Source organism: Blennius ocellaris (assembly GCF_963422515.1).
Source record: "Blennius ocellaris genome assembly, chromosome: 8".
Lineage (NCBI taxonomy): Eukaryota > Metazoa > Chordata > Actinopteri > Blenniiformes > Blenniidae > Blennius > Blennius ocellaris.
Genome location: NC_137657.1, coordinates 26559163 through 26579046, shown reverse-complemented (window position 1 = coordinate 26579046; position 19884 = coordinate 26559163). Strand labels below are relative to the sequence as shown.

General features: G+C 47.4%; 2 protein-coding genes across 3 annotated transcripts; both read left to right on the top strand.

Annotated features, from left to right (window-relative positions):
• Positions 1-357: 357 nt before the first annotated feature.
• On the top strand, positions 358-8174 carry zhx1 (zinc fingers and homeoboxes 1; the record flags this gene model as incomplete). The annotated part of the gene is made up of 7 exons (XM_080500417.1): positions 358-571; positions 692-1200; positions 1332-1535; positions 3870-4085; positions 5394-5558; positions 5738-6961; positions 7899-8174. The coding sequence occupies 7 exons, from the start codon at positions 358-360 to the stop codon at positions 8172-8174; spliced, it is 2808 nt and encodes a 935-aa protein (XP_080356543.1).
• A 6263-nt stretch (positions 8175-14437) lies between these two features.
• Positions 14438-19049, top strand: cUnh8orf76 (chromosome Un C8orf76 homolog). Of its 2 annotated transcripts, XM_080501498.1 has the most exons (8): positions 14438-14577; positions 14679-14780; positions 15920-16063; positions 16263-16313; positions 16472-16616; positions 16707-16824; positions 18056-18188; positions 18283-19049. In XM_080501498.1, exons 1-8 carry the CDS (start codon positions 14473-14475, stop codon positions 18445-18447), a joined length of 963 nt encoding a protein of 320 aa, XP_080357624.1. In that variant the 5' UTR covers positions 14438-14472; the 3' UTR covers positions 18448-19049. The 2 variants fall into 2 exon arrangements, with proteins under 2 accessions (XP_080357624.1, XP_080357623.1); XM_080501497.1 differs by having other exon boundaries at positions 16472-16824.
• The last annotated feature ends 835 nt before the right edge of the window (positions 19050-19884 follow it).

Sequence of the window (19884 nt, the reverse complement as noted above, 5' to 3'; positions counted from 1 at the left end):
CAAGAGTTATTATGATGTTGTGAAACGAAAACAACTAATTCGTTGATATTCAGCGACGATTTCCTGTTTAACGGTGCCGGTTGTGAGCTGACCCTCTTCCCACATGCTGCATCCTAACCTTTGCTACGCAGTCAACAACCGCAATTACGAACAATAAACGTTCTGCATCAGCAGGGAGAGTGTGCGCCTGACATTTTCATAATGTTTTGTGTGTTTTGACAGGAAAACTCAATCCCAGGACTCGAGCATGTGAGCGCAGCCGCCTGTGTGATGTGAGCCTGCAGAGATTTTTTTTTTTTTTTTTTAATTTACCTCCCGCTGAGTTAAAAAAAAACCCAACAAGAGTTTGTCCTGACGATGTCGAGCCGCCGGAAGTCCACCACACCCTGCATGGTGCTGCCCTCTGATGTGGCGGAGCAGGAGGAGGTGGAGGAGAAGACCGCGGACAAGGAGGAAGAGGCGGTGGAGGAGCACGAGGAGGGGAGGGTGAAGGAGGCGAACGAGGAGGTGGCGGCGAACAGGGAGGAGCTGAGTCAGGCTGTTGTCGTCGTCCCCACTCCGCCAGATTCAGGTGAGGCGTCTTTCGGACCCCTCGTGTGGACGGATCACAAATACACTGTGCGTCCGTGGTGACGTAAATAACAGATGCTCCATGTGTCTGTCTCTCTCTCTCTCTCTCTCTGTCTCTCAGATGAACCCAGTGTCTCTGCAGAAGAAAGCAAAGCCGCCACCCCCCCACCGAAGCGCAGCCCCGCAAACTCCTCTGAGGACTTGGGCGGTGAGCCACGGGCCCAGGAGCCGCAGTGCGACGCCTCGGAGGAGGGAGCGGCGGACGCCGCCGCCGTGGCCGCCATCTCCCTCAGCAAGACCCCGATCATGAGGCTGAAGACCAAGTCGGAGCCGAAGAGGATCGCCGTGTCCCTGAAGGCGGCCGACGAGGCGGGGCCCGAGGGGTTCGGCGGAGGGGGAGGCGGGGGAGGGGCCGGCGGCGGTGGCGGTGGCGGCGGCGGTGTGGAGGGGGAGCTGGGAGGAGAACAGGAGCCCATCGAGGCTCCGCTGGGCCCGATGATGCCCATGGACCTGCTGCTGCACGACTCCATGAAGCTGGGAGGGGCCGGCTTGCTGGTCGGACCGCCGTCGGATCATTACAGGAAGTCGTCTGTGTTGAACCCCACGGTGATGCCCGCGGGCCTGGCACAGGTAGAGAGCCCAGTCTGTTCACCTGTGCAGTCGATTTTAATGCTCATTGTCAGGATTGCTGAAACGTCAGCGCACTACGAGGGACACCGGCGGTCTTCGCGCGTCTCACCGCTCTCTCCCGTCACTTGCAGGTGCTCTCCGCCTTCCAGGCGCAGCAGAGTCCGGCGGCGGTGCAGCCCCAGCTGCTCATCCCCCTCAGCAGCATCCCCTCCTACAGCGCCGCCATGGACACCAACCCGCTGCTGGGCGCCACGTACAAGAAGTTCCCCTACCCCTCCATGGCTGAGATCAGCAGTCTGGCAGCACAGACACAGTTCACAGAGGAGCAGATCAAGGTGGGTGAACACTTTCTGTGGACGTCACTGCGACGGTCGGCGTGTTTTCCCACACACCCAACACAATCGATTCGAAATCAAATCAAACCCGGGAAGCTCACAATTCAACTATTGCATTGATTCAAGTATAAGACAACAAGTGCAACTTTCCTGAGCACATACAGCTTTCTATACAGCCTCCTGTGTCCTCAGCCGATTACTCAGGCAGACCTCCTGCCTTCGCCGGTTTCGCTCCAGTTATTTTTGCTGTCGCGCTCCAACGCAGACGCTCCTCCTCCTCCTCCTCCTCCTATAGCGCCTCTACCTCACTGCCATCCAGAGCATTTCAGATTGCAGTGCTCTAAATCGGTCGGTAAGGCTTGTGAACAGCATCCGGCACGTGTAGTAACTGGATGTTGCGTCGGAAACATGATCACAGAGTTCATTCTTCATGCATGAGTGACTCATTCATGTCCTTCCTTAATATGCAGTGTGTTCTTGTTGCGGCATGTATCAAACATGACGTCACCAACTTCTGAAGTTTCAAGTGGAAGGAGCCAGTTTGGCCTTTGAAGATATAGAAAGGATTCGCCTCCACTGAACTACATATCCTCCAACACTCTTTTTTTTCCCCCCCTAATATATATTGCATTTTAGTTCCATCAGTGTTTCACTTGGTCTATAGAATTATTGAAGTTGAAGATTATCTAAAGTTTCTCGAAAAAGAAGAATGATCCACGAAAGATGGACTTTCAAGGGCCAATAAAGACACCAGAGGCACGGCACACATTTAAAAAGCCGTAAAATATATCAAATTACATCTTAAGATGCCTGTAAGTGAAAAAGAGAGGCTGAAATTTGATGTGGGGAAGAATGAAAGAGGTCTATTGACTGATTCCAGTAGGTCAAGAACACAACTAACCAAAACACATCCTGCTTTGTTTCTTGGGTAGGGAAGCGTGTGTGTGTGTGGTTGTTGTGCTTTTGATGTGCTTGAATTAAAAGATAGTATTTCATTTCTTCATTTGAGCTGACCCTACGTGACTTTTCCTCCAGTGTAGGCGATCAGTTCGGCATGTATTGGCAAGATCAAAACATGCTTCAGCAAAATTAATAACCTCCGTCGTTTAAAAAAAAGCAAACCATTGAAATCAGCTTATTGAATATTAAATGAACATTGTTAGGAGGCTGAAAAGACTCATGTTGAGGAATTTCCACGTGAAATTTTGTCGATTTAAAATTCTCTTTCACAAATTTCCCCTTTGAAGTAAATGTTGACGAAGAGGTTGAAATCCACCTCTTCATTGTAACCAATACTATTCCCCCGCCTGAAATGATAGTCTTTAACATAAAATCTCCATTTCTTGCAATTGCACCATATTTTTAAGATGCTGTTTCACAGATTTTAATTGGTTTTCATTGCAACATAATTTGTTTCATTACAAACCCAGTTCTAATAGTGTGTCAGATCCAATTAAGTGGGATTTTTTTGCAAACTTGTGAGAAACCGAGTACAGGCTGTCCTGTGAAAAACTGTGCCGAACAGCTGGCAGATGTTATCTGTGTTGCGTTTTGAATGTGTCCTCTGGCTTCCACGTTGTTCCACGTGTTCGGAAAGGCTCGACCGTTGTGCGTCTCAGTGACGTCAGACCTGCAGCAGCACTCGCCTCCCTTCGCCATGGCGTCGTTTGAGAAAACTATCGAAGACGAGCTTTATTTTTTTTTTCAGGAGAAATTCCATTCCTCCCATTTTGCGTACGGAGCGAACAGAATGTGGCACGCACTCTTCTCAAAAAAAAAAAATTGTATGATTTCATTAAAGCAGTCAAAGTACTGCAAGCCGGTACTATAGTACAAAACTATAAGTATGCTTGATATATATCTCAACAGCTTCACAACAGTTTTATCTTTGAATGTCAAAAAAAATGTATTTCAAATCGACCTCTCAACCATGAATTACTTGATTTGAGACAAAATGTGCAGAAGTGTTGCTGTGATGTGTTTTAAGAGGGACCTTCCACGCTTTGAGGAATCCTAATTGTTGTCTTGTTTTCGTAGTCCTGCACTGAAAATCAGTTCTTCACAACTATTTAAATGGTCAGACTATATGAGCTCAGGTCGAGGACACATCAGTTACAGTCATTTCACGTTCAAAATAACAGAAACACTCCTTTAACAAACATCTATAACACCTATTTAAGGAGATCAAAATGTGGTTTAGTGTAGCTGCAGCGAAGACACTTTGATGGATTTCAGATGTACCTAGAAAAAACATTCAGAAACTCATAGAATGGGGAAAAGACCTTCACCTATGTACTTAATCCTACCCAATCGTCACTCCATCCTTTCCCCCAGGTGTGGTTCTCAGCCCAGCGACTCAAGCACGGCGTCAGCTGGACTCCGGAGGAAGTGGAGGAGGCCAGGAGGAAGCAGTTCAACGGCACGGTGCACACGGTGCCTCAGACCATCACCGTCATACCGGCGCACCAGCTCTCAGCCGCCGCCAACGGCCTGCAGTCCATCCTGCAGACCTGCCAGATAGTGGGCCAGCCGGGCCTCGTCTTCACACAGGTAACAGACCGCTGCGTGAAGTGAGCCGTCCTTGGAGAATAGAGAGGGAGTAAACAAATGATTACGCCTCCTTTGCTGGGTGAAGATAGAAGTGTCTTTCTCTGAGCGAGCTGCTCTGCTGTGTGTCGGTTTTGGTCGCTGGTCAAATGTATACTGGCATTAATAAAAACGGCTTTTCATTAAACTAAAGCAGTTTTTGGCAGTGTCTCCCCAGGTGGTAGAGAATGTTCGTAAGTCTTACCCCCCCGCCGAGTGTGGGAGACCTGTGTTTGATTCCGTGGCATCCAGCTTAAATACCCTGCCAAGTATAAGAGGCAAATTGAACGTCCGTCTCAATGGAGCAGCTAAAAAGACCCTAATACTTTTTAGAAAGTCACATTGTATCGATTTAAACGTGTATTATCCCATTACACTGTTTTCACGATTATCGTGATCAAGGATCGTTCTATAAAAAGTAATGAGAACCAAATTGACCCAGAGCATCGACCACAAGGATTTGTGAGAATTGTGGAAGCCAATTTATGCACCAAGGCTCATGTTATGTTGAATATTAGGCCCCGTTTATGCAACATTTTCAATGCATTGTTTTTGCATTTTTTTTTGTTTCAAAAAAGATTTGCGTTTACATAGCAACGTTTTGAAAACGATATCCGTTCACACAGAAAGGGCAGAAGCGCTGAAGACGGTGTAGCATTGCCAAGCCATTGTTGTAATTGTCCTTCTACGAGCGGAGAACTATTTACTACAGCCGCGGTGTGCGTGTGTGGGAGCAGCATTTCAAAAAAAGTTTTTCTCTGTCTCCATAGCGACATTTTCAAAAAAGTTCAACTTCAGGAGCCGTTTTCAAAAAGTTGAGTTTTCAGTGTCTCCGAGTAATGTCCTGCAAATGGAGTCCCCAAAAAAGTTTTCAGTTTTCATTTGAAAACGTGTAAATGGGGCCTTAGTCAACATGGATCCGTATTTGATCGCTTTACCATGTAATAAACCAAATAATAATATTTAAAATGTCAGTCGTCCCAGACCACAAAGTATAGCGACAATAGCCGCATGTGGCCCACGAGCCACCAGCTCTCTTTTCCTTTATTATAATGTGAAAAGTATCGATGACAAACTTGATCACGTTTTAGCTTGATGAGGTTGATTTGTTGAAACGACACAAAACGACGGACGACCTTCGTTGTTAAAAGAAAAACCAGTAAAGGGCGGGACCCAGTCAGTCAGCGCTCAGGTCGGGCATCCCATAGGTAAAAGAACCAGAGTCACATTTGGAGTATCTCCCTTCATCTGTCGGTTGTCCCTGCTGTGTAGGTCGGCCCAGGCGGGAACCTTCCAGTGACCAGTCCCATCACCCTCACAGTAGCAGGGTTGCCCAGCCAATCCCAGAGCTCCAGCAGAGTCTCCTGCCAGCCCACCCCAACAAACAGTGAGCTGAAACGGGCCACCACCGTTCAGCCTCCCTCCCTCTCTCCACAGGTGGGAACGACTCTCAAAGCTGGCTTGGGTTGTCAATGCAAGCTTCGTCCTGTCCTTTAAAACGGTGTCTTATTCTGAGCCGCTTCGACGGGCTCATTTAATCTCTGTCCCCCGCAGGTTGGCCGCGACAGTGCGTTGAATAGCTGAGTAATCCGCGACTTTTTTCTTCTCTCTCCAAGGAGAATTCCGCCCTCAGTGCTGACACGTTCAGCATGAGACCTAAGAAATCCAAAGAGCAGCTGGCCGAGCTCAAGGCCAGCTACCTGAAGAACCACTTCGTCACGGACGCGGAGATCGCCCGCTTGATGAAAGTCACCAACTTGACAAAGGGAGAGATCAAGAAGTGGTTCAGTGACACCCGGTACAACCAGCGCAACTCCAAGAACAGCCACGTCATCGTTTTCCACGACGGCGGGCCCCGAGGGGGCGCCGGCGGCTGCAGCGCCGCTGCAAGCATCCCCATCGTCATCGACTCCAGCGACGAGACCCCGGCTTCCCCCCACCCGCCTCGCACGCCCCCGGTGAGGGAGAGCCGGCCCAAAACCTGGAACCCCTTCCCAGACTTCACGCTGCAGAAGTTCAAGGAGAAGACGCCGGAGCAGCTGGTGGTGCTGGAGGAGAGCTACGAGAAGGGCAGCACCCCGTCGGACGACGAGCTGAGCCGTCTGAGGACGGAGACCAAACTGACCCGCAGGGAGATCGACGCCTGGTTCACCGAGCGGCGGAAACTCTCCTCCGTCAACGCCAACTCCCCGGAAGCCTCCGAGGGAGGGGGCGTGGACGCGGAAGGCGCCAGGGCGGAGGACGGGGCCGAAGGAGCCGCCTCGTCGTCTTCCCCCGCCTCCTCGTCCCGGAAGGGCAGCCAGACTCCCCCGGGCGGCCGCAGCAAGCAGCTGCCCGGCACCAGCAAGAAAGACCTGAAAGACAAAAGCAAAAAGTCTCCGGAGCAGCTCCACATCCTGAAAAGTGCCTTCGTGCGGACGCAGTGGCCCTCGCCGGAGGAGTACGACCAGCTGTCGGAGGAGAGCGGCCTGGCTCGCTCCTACATCGTCAGCTGGTTCGGCGACTCGCGGTACTCCATGAAGAACGGCAACCTGAAGTGGTTCTTCCAGTACCAGAGCGGCAGCATCGAGGGGCCGAACGGCGGCGGCAGCGGCGGCAAGAATGGAGGCGGCGGCGGCGGCAGGAAGCGGCGCGGCCGGAATCGCGGCTGGGGCCGATCCCGGACCAGGAAGCAGCCCAGGAGGTCCGCCTCGTCCAGCGCGGACGTGGACCGGATGCCCCCGTCAAAGAAATTCAAGAGCGCCCGGGACATCCTGAAAGAGTACTACCTGAAGCACCAGTTCCTCAACGAGCAGGATCTGGACGAGCTCGTGACCAAGACCAACATGAGCTACGAACAGGTACCGCACGGATCCTTATTCGCCGATTACTCTCTGATCAGAGGTTCTAATATTGGCAGCTTGTTGATTAAATCCAGCTCATTGTCCTAATTCACACCAAAAGGTGATTTCGATGGTTTCCATGGTAACTGTTGATTGTGTGACGCTCATTACAGCCGATATTATAAAAAAAAAGAAGAAGAAGAAGAGCTTGTGTGATATTGTCTGCTGCTGAGTTTATTCAAGAAGGTAGTTATTTACCTCAAGGTAGAGATTTTGTGAAACCAGTTACATCAGAATTCATTACTTGTGTCTGAGGTGTGTTCCTCTTTTATTCATTTATTTCGTTATTCATTTATTTGTTTGTGATTTTTTTTGTAGCGTTAATAACCAATGTAATGGTGGAAAGGCAAAATGGACAAAATCAGTTGGACTTTTTACAACCGTACTTCCTTATGTCCTTCAATGACAGCAACATAATTCAAATGTGTTCATCCTTAACCATCTCCTAAAAAAAAAAAAAAAGGCAAAATGGAGGGTTTTTCTGGTCGGGTTCCAGTAAGTGCATCATCAGTAGAGTAAAACTAACCCACCTCACGACAGTCTAATCCAAACTCACGTTCCCTATGAGTGTATGAAGAAGTCGGTGAATTCTGCTTCACAATGACAGGAAGAACCGACGTCAAAGATCAAAAGTCGACGTCCCTCTGCTGGCTGTTCTGAGACCTCCTGCTTGAAACCCTACAAGTCAGAAGAATTCAATATGTATTGGTACTGAAAACCAAGATCAAACAAGCTTTTTGCCCTCCTGCTCTACGAGACCCGGGCCAATGACTTCATGTTCATGTTTCTCCGTGTCACAACGGAGGTGCTTTAATGTGCAGCGAGTGTGGGAGGAGACGAGAAGACCCTCAACCTCCTGTCAGCACAGTTACTCAGTGTGTTTCTCCGCCCGCAGGTGAGGGAGTGGTTCGCCGAGGTCCAGCGGCGCCTGGACATGGGGCTGGATCCCTTCCTGAACCCGGCGGCGAGGACGGACGACGGAGCGGGGGACGACGACGGCGAGGCGCAGGGCGAGGGCTCGGCCGCCGCCAACGAGGCCGGCGGGGCGGTGGGCGAGGACGAGGAGGAGGACGAAGACGAGGAGGAGGACGACGGCGAGGAGACGGACGACAGCGAGGTCTGGGAGCCGTCACGCAGCGTCCGGAAGTCCCTGTCCGTCTCCGAAGACTAGCGGCCGCGCGGGGAAGCGTCGAGGAACTTTTCCGCTTGAACGCCTCGGAGAGAAACGCTGCTTCGACCGGTGCTGGGGGAGTTTGTGTTTTTTTTTTTTTCCCACTGATGTCGCATGTTGTCGTCATTCCCAACATGAATTCCATTGTCGGAACGGTTCCTGAGATGGACTCGTAAGCTTTAGCTCTCAAATCAAGGTAGGTACGAAACCAGACCCCAGCCTAGCGAATCTCAAAGTCTTCGTCAGGCTCCGGTGAAGACTTTGAAAGCAGCGCTCGTTGCAAACGTTGGACGTGCTGCCTGGAAATTTAGCAGAGGATGAAATCTTGCTGAGATGAAATTCCCCCCAAAATCAAGAAACATTAATTACCGCTTCTCTAAAACTGCCGTCGACGCCGACTGGGGTTAAAAAAAGACGGTTTTTCGTTGGAGGAGCTGCTGACACTTTCAATTTGTTGTTCAATTTGCACTCCTTGTTCGCTCACACGCAGCCAGCGAGGGACCTTTCCCCCCCCACCCCCCCCACCCCCGAGAAGTGTTTTTTTTCCGTTGTGAGCGCAGCTCTCAACCTCCAGTGTTATGAATGTTTCACCACAGCGAGGCGGGAGAGGCCGACTCCCTTTTTAAGCCCACGTTTACACGACAACAATCGATTTCCGTCGTCGCTTCAGAACAGTTTTCAGCTGCTCTTTGAAACGAGGGAGCGTTTAAGAAACGTTGCACTTTGGAACCTGCTTCCAGAGACGTCGTCGTGCAAACTTATCGGCCGGAAAGCGACGAAATCTGATGGTTTTTCACCCGAAACTGTTGTCGTGTAGACGGGGGGGGCCTGAGGGAGGCGCTTGAAAACAGGTTGCAATGAAAACCAGCACGCATGCTCCTTCCTGTTTTCTTTTAGCGCCGATGAAACTCGCTGCCATGGACCTGAACAGCCAGACGGAGAATGTTAGCGGTCTTAAAGGTGCGTTCCCGTCGCCTCGGAGCTGGGATTCCTCACCTCGAATGACGCCTGTTCCAACTTCCGCTCGATCACGACGTCGCGGGACGAAACCCCTCCGGTGAAACTGACCCGAGTATAAAGACGCCGGAAGGTACAGGTGCCCATAATGTTCAATAGCGGCACGGTGATCCGAGGTCCGAGGCGACTGGAAAAGCGTCTTTAGACGAAGGCCGAGCGCGACGGGAGGAAAAAGTACCTTAATGCTGAATGAATGCCGACGCCGTGATGCTTTTTAAACGACAGGATGTCCACTGAAGTCTTCCCTTTATAGCGGCTCCCCGTTCCCTCGTTCCTTTAGGATTTTCAGCTCGTGGATCTGTTGGGAGAGAGGCCACAGAATGTGTTTTTATTTTGCACTGCTCTTATTTACTGATGGGATCGCGTGTTTTTCCTCCCCCTCTGTACGAGGAGAGTTCTGCAGATCCAGATAGATGTGAGGCTGTCGTGCCAAAGTTGAATGTGTGAACTGAAAGCTGCTCGCCGCGAGGCGCGCTTCCTGCGGACCTCTGCTCAGAGAGAGAAAAGAGAAAAGGTTGGGTTTTTTTTGTTGTTTTTTTTTTCTGCAGTCTTTTCTCTGCAGTCGAATTCTAAGCGGATTCAGTTTCACCCCGAAGTGCGTGACCGCGAGCACCAGCTGAGGACTGAGTTCAGAGTAGACAGATCCACAAGTGGACTGCAGTCAGCACCAAATCACCGACGTGAGGCCTGTGAACCGTTCCACACTTTAAGAAACACTGTCCGACAGTATTTCACCGAATGGTTTTAATCTGCACTGAAGAGGAGAATCTAAAGCACCTAAAGTGAAAATTTAGAGAGAGAGAGAGAGAAGAAAACGAACTGCACTTTGTCCGCTTGTGTTCGTTGTGGACTAAATCCCGATTAGGCACCTTAATCTCATCTTATACCATGAAATGGCTCTGAGACACCAAACATGTTTTATATGAATATAAACTCAACCAGTGTTTTGCCTTTTTTTTTTTTTTTTTTTTTATAATGTTTTCACAATGAGAGAGAGAGAGAAACAAATCACCAGTGTATCCACTCTTTTCTAACGACGTGTGTTTGTGGCTCACACCCATCGAACAATCACCACTTTCTCTTTGACTAAATTGCACAATTTGAGCGCCGTGTTTTTAAATGTCCGAGAAATGAGTACGTGTTGCATTGTGCCGTTCTGTTTCGTCGCTTTAAATAGTTGGAGTTGTCCTCCTGCTACACCCCCCCCCCCCCCCCCCCCCCCCCCAGCTTCCCATGCTCCATGTGCAGCTCCTCACCCTCCTCTTCACACAGTCCACTCTTCCTCCCCGGTGGGCCGGTCAATGTTTCTCTCACCAGTGGTCTGCAGCACACAGAACAGAACAGGAAGTTGTTGATGGAGATGGATGAATCTACCAAATACCTAACACCCCCCCCCCCCCCCTTTCTCTTTGACTTTTTAAAGCACCAACAGGACCATGAACTGAAAACTGTCGAGACCACTGTTTTTACTATGTTGGGGGTAGGGGGGGGGGGTGGGGGGGTGTTGGTGGCAGACAGTGACGAAGCTTCGCTGGTAAACCTCTGTGCCTACAAGGCTCGGAAACACCGACTCTCCACTCTGGAAGCTTCGGAGGATTTTGGGAGTTAAAAAGGCTTGTTCTGAAAGGCAAGCTTCTGTTGTACCTTGGGTGGGAGGGGTGGGAGGGAGGGGGGGGGGGGGTTTCTGGATCCAGTCGCGTCGTGTCGCCAGGAACTTGTCACACCCGACGCTCTCGGCACCTTCGACTCTCCGACAGGACCCAAACAGGAACTCGGCGGGGAGCTCAAAACTTCACGTTCATGTGACAAGTGCCTGGCCGTGATGATCACAAACCTTTTGTCTGATACTGCATGCAATAACCAAGGCGAACAATAGCTCTCTTTTTTTGTTTTTTTTGTGTACATACAGTATTCGGGGTTGGTATACTTGGCACAGTCGAAGCCTAATTTTGAACTAAAGCAGCTCACATGCTCGTCATCAACAGTTGGATTGGATTACTTTTCAAAGTTCTTCCAACTCTTTTCCAACTCTTGGACCTGTATAACACCTCAGCTGCTCCGGAGACATTGTTACGGCCGGCTAGCCCCATTTCGAGCCATAATTTGGAAGGGCTTTGATTTTGTTTTAGTTTTTTTTTGTAGTTTTTTCTTTAATGAGTCCCAACTGTGCTCCTTCACGGAGTGTGTTTTCATTACACTACCAGTGGACGCCTGGGATGGGCCCACGGGTGAGGCTCACTCCTGTCTCCAAGTATCCAGCCCACAGTGTTCTCCAACTCTTTACTATCGTCACTCTGTTTTTTTTTTTTTTGTTTCTGTTGTTGTTGTTGTTTGTTTTTTTTTCTATGTTTCTACAAATAACTGTGTCCTTGAAGCTCTATCCAGACAGTCGGCAGATCTCTTATTATCACGACAGGCACATACAAGTACGTACGGTAGAATAGTGTTTTTGAAGTAGAGTCAGTTTTAGAGTTCAGTCCGTGTTGCCAAAGGGGCTTTTTTTTTTTGTTTTGTTGGTACTTTGGTTGTAGAAATGATAGAATCACAATTCAGAAGAAAAGACATGCTGCTGGTGGAAGGAACAGAACAGATAAAAGATGCTTTATCAATCCTCCTTAGGTCTGATTCTTTAACCTTGTTTTAAGAGTCTTAATAGCAGAAACATAAAGTCGTTTCATTATAATGACATTTTTAGGGATTGAATTCTATTTTAAGGTGTTGCAGTCAAACACAATCGGCCACGGTGACGTGGAACTTTCAAAAGGTGTCTGAAGTTGTGGAAATGATTGAAAGGCCGTGTGCATTCTAATCTTGTCGTCACATAACAATCATTCACACGTGTGAGTCAAAGATTAAACACACCGGCCGCATAGAGACAGATTAATGTTCACTTCAAATACTGAAAAACATGCATTTGAATCACTTAAAGAGGCGACAATCATGACCACTGCCACAATCATGGAAGATCCATTCATCATCTGCTTCCTCAATAATAGTTCGTTTTTCTTTATACTGATTTGAAAATCAAATTAAAGCTGATCTCTTCCGACTGTATTCGGACACATATTCCCGTCATGTCTGTTCACTGAGGTGCGATTCTATATCCCGGCATTCACCTTGTATCCCAGTTAACCTTCGTGCAGTAGAGCTCCGAGCTAACCGTGTGATCTGAGTAGTTTACCTAGCCGTCTTATTATGCTCATTATGACATATCTGTATCCTTCGCTGTACTTCTGCTCTAGTCCTCACTCGTTTTCTGTACGTAGGCCGGTTCAGTGTTTTCTTATAGGAGTTTTTACTCTGCTTTTTTGTTAAAAACAAACAAAAACAAAAAATCAAAACACTCCTGATCAGAATTGTAATATACTGTATGTATACATATGGGATTTTTTTTTCTTCTTTTTTTTTTTTCTTCTCCCCCCCAATCTGATTTGTACTCGCTGACAGCTCTTTTACCGGCCAGCTTATTGCTTCTGATGAGCTTCTAAACCCCACAAAACTGAACAGTTTCGCACTGTTGCTGCTTTATGCATAATTTCAGACCCGTATGGCCGAGTCATGACGGCGACCTCTCAGATCTCACGACACCTGCGCTCACAGACACGGGAGGAGGAGGAGCCGGATGCTTCACCCTCATCACTGCTCCCACTAACGCATCCAGATGTCAATCTTGTAAAAAAATCTACCTTGCACCCGGTACGACAAACCTAGATTTTATAGCCGAGAAGATTTTAAATTTTTTTTCCCTCTCTCCTCCACATCCATTTGGTCACTCTGTGTCTCTGCAGCTGACGTTTCCGCCACACGTCTTGCAGGTCTGAGAGCGTCTGTCATGAGCCCGGTGTGTATGTGTGATCGCTTCTGCAGTATTGCTCTGAAAAAGTTTAAAAACAAAAAAGAACAATGTTTGTTGGCCCCCTGCAATCCTCAGCTTGTCCCGGCTGTGAGACGACGTGTGCAATGTTGATTTGAAATCCCAGCTGTCATTGAGGCTCTGGCTTGATTTCTAGCTTGATTTAGAAAAGATTTATATTTTATACTTGTTTGAGGACGGAACCCAATAAATTTTGATCAAAAGATGTGCACTTGTGAACAAGTGTTTTGCACGTGTTGCTTTAATAAATGCAGTTTGAAACTGTGTGGACTGAATGTGAATGAAAGCGCAGTGGAATGGTAACTATCTAGAGTGCCGACTCTGTCGGTTTAACACACAAGTAATCGGCCTTTTTTTTTGATATTATGCTGCCTGTTGGAAGATAAAAACACTGAACGGTACAAATGTAGCTTTTCAATCTTCAATTCAACAGAATTATAGTTTTTCTTTGTTCCGTATGAGACTAGGATCTTAAACTCAAGCTGTGCTTCCAAACAGAATTTTCACACACTGTTGAAATCACACGTCACATTATCTTCATAATTATAAAGACATTCAACAATATTTTTTCTGCTACTTAGAATGTAATTTTGAGACAATATTTTGTGCTTTTTCTCCTTTTGTACATAGTTGGCTTTTTCATTATTTATATTGAACAAAAAGGAACACAATTACATTAGTCTACATTTCTGTTGTCAAATCGTGAGTTTTCTGAGAATTGCAAGTACTTGGGCTGGGTGGGAGGACGAGTTGGTCTGGAGTTTCAAATACATAATTTTTTTTGAAGACATTTATGTTTTGGTGACTTATCTTCATCCATACATATTAGATGAAATTCATATCTCACTCATATTTCATACACAGGATTCAGGAAGCAGGATAATTATAAAATTTGATAAATGAATATTGGGGAATTGGTATGAAATTAAATACATTTTACTTCTTCCTACCCATTTTCACATGCTGAATTAGATATATGTGTACGTGTATTAGTGTGTGTGTATACTTAGATATAGACTATTTACAAATGATTTTATATATATATACACATCTGTGTGCATGTTTGTAGATAGATTCAAATCTGTATAAAGTTTGTAAGTGTATTTTGACACGTCAAACTAATTGAAAATAATCTAAACACACATACAGATTGAGACGTTAATTTCCCCAACGTTTCGGAATCCGGTTTGGGTTTAATAATAGCAATGACAATACAATTATAAACACGGTTGTTGTGGTACATCCACTGTGTCGTTCAACCGGAACCTTTCTTCTCGGAACCTTGGGCCCGTGCGGGCCGGACAGTTTAGCGAGCAGGACCGCGTAACCGCGTGAGTGTAAACAAACGAGCGCAGCTGGAGCCGCGGGGTGTGTTTTGGTGTGTTTTTATCACATTTTATCGCGTAGATGGAGATTTTAGGAAGCACATTTGACGACTCCGTGTTCTCGGAGGCCAGAGATCGAGTCAGCGTGTCCGTTTCCTCCTACAGCGCTAAAGTCTGCGACTCTCAGGTGAGTCCGCATCGACACCTGGAAACAACAAACACAAACTGACGAGGGGCAGGTTTGTTCATCATGATGGAGCTCATGTCGCTTCTCTTCCCGCCCCGCAGTGGTTCTGTCACAGCGCCGCTCTCGACACCGAAGATTCTCTGGAGAAACAGAAAGTCTACAAGTTCCGAGGGGATCTGGCCGTGAGGCGGGGAGACTACCAGGTAATCTGATTACCATCGCACCTGCTGACACGTCACCAGAACACACGCATGGAAAGAACCTATATAAACATATATGTTTTAATATAGGTTTTGAATATATGTGACATATATAAAATTGGCCGTTTTCCTATATTATATGTACATAAATGCACATATATGTACACATATACGTGCATACAGGTACCTATATAGGTACATATATGCACCTATATGTTCTTCTTGCATAATTGTTTTTTAGTTAGTTCTTAGTTATTACCTTGATAGTGTATGACAGTTGCCAAAGTGAGATATGGGCTATATATATGTGGAAATAAAGAAGCAGTACAGGAGACCTATATGGCCTGTATATTCACATATATACACCTCAAGGGCCTATATGTGGCATATATATGCAGCATATATGTGCATATAAACTGCTTATAGGTTTCATATATGCGCATATATCCTCGTATAGGTTCTTTCCATGTGGTGGGAGCTGAAATGACGTGAAGCCGGAATGAAAATTTATCCGTCAGCGACATTCTGTTTTAAATCAGCTTCACTGATCTTTATAATAGAGAAGTTGTTCCCAAACCTTTTTTTTTTCTTTTGAGAGACCTGCTGCATTTTGCACTCGTACATCAATGTGAGTCTTGATTTTGCCTGTTTGTGCTTCTTATTTACTATGGTCTTGTAAATAAGATTACTATACTATGACTTGTCGTATTTTTTCTTGTATTGTTTGTGTTTTGCTTTTGTATTCTACATCTTGTCTATGTTGGCTTTTCCTCATGTTCACTGATCCTGGTGGACCGTCTGCATTTCTCTGCCGTACAATTAAAGACTTCTCATCTAACTTTGCCCATTCTATGTCACCGTCTTGATTCACTCTGGGTTTTTCTTTCTCCTTTTTTGACTGATTCTTTCTCTTAAGCCTGACGGCCTGCTGTTTTTCTCCCCCCTTGCTTAAATTTGCGAGCTCACCGTTCTGCTGATAGCAGAGGATCACTGTTCTAAAAGATACAGAATGTAGAATGAAGTGGTTGAAGTCTCGAGCACAAACATCTTTCAAACGTGGTTCTAAAAGTTAAGACGACGTGATTGCAGTGAAGCTCAAAGTCTTTAGCATGAAGAGGTTTTTTTTTTTTCCTGTCCTCCAGAAAGCCTTGGACTCCTACAGCAGCTGCCTGCAATGGATCGCCGACAACAACCTGACGATCCGGCGAGACGTGCTGGAGGGAATGGCCCGATGCTGCACCAAGCTGGGCCAGAGGGACAGAGCTCTGCACCTCGCCGAGCTGCTGGTAAACCGCTGGGACGTCTTATTACCGTTTTATGATGGGATTTATTGGTGGCGTCTTCGTCGCTCGACCTCACAGGGCTGCACTTTTAACTCTCCTTGTGTGTCTGCTGACGTTCATGAGACTAAACTGTCTTTTTTTTTTAATGGAAAACTGTCAAACTTTATTTATGTGATATTTCTACTGGGTTTTGTTTCTGCAGAGCAAAGAAGCCTCCAACACGTGTCACTTGACTGGCCTGCTGCTGCTGAAGGTACACACACACACACACACTGTACTGCACTGTACATGAAATGTGTATTAACCCTCGAGGTTTTGGATTTTACAAAAACAGGGCAGAGTTGATCTGGTCAGGAGCGACCGGCTGGAGATATATGTATATATATATATTTAGAATATTTGTCCCCCCAGGTCAGCATCTACCAGCAGTTTGGAGACGTACAGTCGGCAGTGTGGCGTCTGCAGCAGCTGTGCAGCCTGCTGCCCTTTAACCCCTGGCACTGGTTCAGTCTGGCTCAGACCTGCGAGCAGCTGCTGGGCCGCCACCGGACCGCAGGTACAACACTCCTCCGGCCAAAAACCATCCTGCTCTCACACACAAGCAACAATGAGGCAGATCGTCTTAATGCTGCCCGACTGTCGCCAGGACCAGTGGAGCTGGCAGAGGAGGAGGAGGAGCAGCAGCAGCAGGAGGAGGAGGAGGAGGCGGAGCTTAGCGAGGACCGAGTGTGGCTCAAAGCGTGTGCCTGTTTCATCAGGACGAGGTACAGCATGTTCCCACCGTGTCCACGGCATGTCACACACCGCAGCAGATAAAACGTCAATGCTGGAGGCAGGAATAGTTTGAACGCGACGTTGTGCTCATGACCGCAATCAAAAATATTAATTATTTAACATTTAGGTCAGTCATATGTTTGGGAATGCTATATATATATATATCTCCTATAAAATAGGATAGATTACAACACGGAACACTGCCACCTGGTGCCTGAAGAGGGAAACACATTTTCTGTTGACCTTGGCCTTGAAGCCAACTTTATATAAACCAAGTTTATTTCTACTACAAAGTTACAATCCGGTGTTCACCGAAGTGTTCACCGAAGGGTTCTATGAAACCAAGTGGAAACAGTAGAAACAATGCTCAAAAGAAATTTTTTAAGAAATCTTATTTTTTGACAAGTGTAAGTATTAATGCAGATCTCATTGTTGCACAATATCTTTATGCTGGGATTTTTGAAACGTCGTTAACCTGGATTTTAACACTTTAATGCATCCTCACACATATTTTTGATTTTTTTTTTGCATGTATGCTTGAACACAATTCTGACTGTTCATTAATGTGAGCTCAGATTTAGAAAGAATGTGTCTTTCTTTGGTAAATCATTTATTTGTATGTTAATGTTCTTTTTTTTCTGGTTCACCTTGAAGCGTCGGTTCCCCGAGCAAAATAAAGCAGTGAGCCGCTAGAAGTGAACGCTTTGAATGACAATAGGATTCATTAAAAAAATAATACAACCATACATGAGCTACGATTCTGTACTAAACAAACAGTAGTGCAAACAAACTGGCATTAATGGTTTCAAATCCCTAAAATATGGAATATTTAGTTTTTTTATAATCATGGTTAAAGTTGGAAAGAAGAAAATATATTTGAATAATATGTATGTGATACACGACAGCGTGTGTGACGGTAACACAACAGGAGTCAATTAAAAATGTGACAGTGTACAAAAAATAAAAGTGCATCTCAATCAGTTATTTATTGAAATACTGAAATCGTTTCCTTAATAAAAAAATAAAAAAAACGACTTAATGCGTTAAAATCCTGAACATGATGGTGGAACTGGTTTTTGTGATGAAGACTGAAGAAACATGGACATTTTCTAATATTCTAATATTTCTATCATGTGTGATACACAACAATGTAAACAAACAAAGAAACAGCGGGAGTAAAACTCTTGACTCCGATGCCGTGACCCCCCCCCTCCCCCACAGGCTCCTGCTGAGGTTCCTGCAGCAGCAGCAGTCGTCCTTCGTCCTTCGCCGCAGCCAGAGCGTCCTGCGGGACGCCGACGAGGCGCTGCAGCGGCTCTGCCCCGGAGAAACCGCCCTGCAGGCTCTCACGGAGGTGAGGACGCTCGCCTGTCTCTGTGCAGAGACGTGTGGTGCTCAGGAGATGACGCCGCCCCTCCCCCCTCCCTCCCCCCCCCGTCCCTCTACAGGTGATGTCCGAGGACCTGGTCCCGGACAAGATGAGGGAGGACTACCAGGACGGGGAGAGTCTGAGCAGCGTGAGTCTGCAGAGCTTCGGGGAGCGCTGGTGGGACAAGATCTCACCCAGAGGTCTGTTGGACAGCGACGGGAAACGGACGGACACGAAGACGTGAGGTGGCGACGGCGCGACGGCAAACCGGCACCTCTGAAATGCAACCCGGAAGTTTTCAGGATCGTCTCGAGGTCGGACGAGAACGTCGTCATGGTGAGAAGCAGACGGGCTCCCGAGGACGTCGACTCTTCACTGTGAGACAGTTTGACCTGAAGAGAGCCACGCCGGGGACTTTTTATTAGTTCATTAAATTGATATTTTATACAATTATTAAATGAAGTTAGTCGATAGTTTTAAAATTTACATTTGATAAACCATACACACACACACACACACAGTGTGACGACAGGACGTCGTCATCCACAAAGATCGGAGATCTCCCAAGTCCACAAAACACACGGAGACTGGATTGGCAAAATCCCGTGCCAGAAATAGCCTGTTCTCTGTTAGAGTCACTAGAGGGACTTTTAGACTGGAGGAAATTCGGGAGCGAGGCTGGATTTGGGGCAATAAACTTTGAATATAATATTATCGGGCCTCGGGCACCAGATGCTATAATATGGAACCTTTAAAATATTTGATACAGGATCCAAAGTAACTTGTAGATAAGTTGAATTGTAATAGTGTATTCGGGTTGTGCTACTTGGTTAACATAATTTTTATTTTTTTTAAACGGACATATTGCTTCTTAAATTGTCTTAATAGTTTTGTGTCACCTGTCCAGTAAAAAAATAAATAAACGTACCCATTTTTCTTTTATTCACAGAGTAATATTTATACATTTGTTTGTTTCGTCTCATGTTGTGCAGATTAATACGACGACCCGACAACTTTCAAACTTGTTCCTTCTTTGATAGTTGTATAACTAAGAGCTCGACGCGTCCAGTCGTCTAGTGTGTCCCTGTTCGTCAGTCATTCAGCGTGTGACGCTCTCCCCTCCTGTATCCCGCCGTGCGTCTCTCCGGCATGCTCCTGCTCCGCGGCAGCGGCCTCCACGCCGGCTGTCCCGCCCCGCGGCTGCTGCTGAAGGAGCTCTGCCGCTCCGTCGCCCGGGCTCTGTCTCCGCGGCGACTCTGCGGCGACCAGGCGTACGCCTGCTCCGGCGGGAGACGCTGGAAAGGCAGACCGGTCCTGGGGCCCGGGCGCGACCGTCCGGCGTCCGAGTGTAGCTGAGTGCCGGGAGGCCCCGGCGCCGCCGCCGCCGCCCTGGAGCCTGAACATTGGGAGCTGTAGGCGGGCTGGAAGTGCGGCTTGGTTTGTAACTCCGGCCGTCGGGGACGAGCGGAGTTCGAATGCCGGCCGGACGTCGACGGTCTGTGCGGCGAGGCGGAGGGAGACGAGGGCTCCGCCTTTGATTTGAAGCCGAACGAGCCGTTCCACTGTCTCGAGGCGTCGACGCCTCCGCTGACCCCAAAAGGTTTGGCCAGCAGGTTTCTGACCCTCTGCTGGAAGGAAAGTCCGTCACTTCTGGGATCCTGATGCGACGCCTTCCCGAAGT

Coding starts and splice junctions, on each gene's coding strand:
- cUnh8orf76 (XM_080501497.1), top strand. CDS start 14,473: ATGGAGATTTTAGGAAGCACATTTGACGACTCCGTGTTCTCGGAGGCC. Junction 16,825..18,055: donor GCCTGTTTCATCAGGACGAG/GTACAGCATGTT, acceptor CCTCCCCCACAG/GCTCCTGCTGAGGTTCCTGC. Junction 18,189..18,282: donor CCCTGCAGGCTCTCACGGAG/GTGAGGACGCTC, acceptor GTCCCTCTACAG/GTGATGTCCGAGGACCTGGT.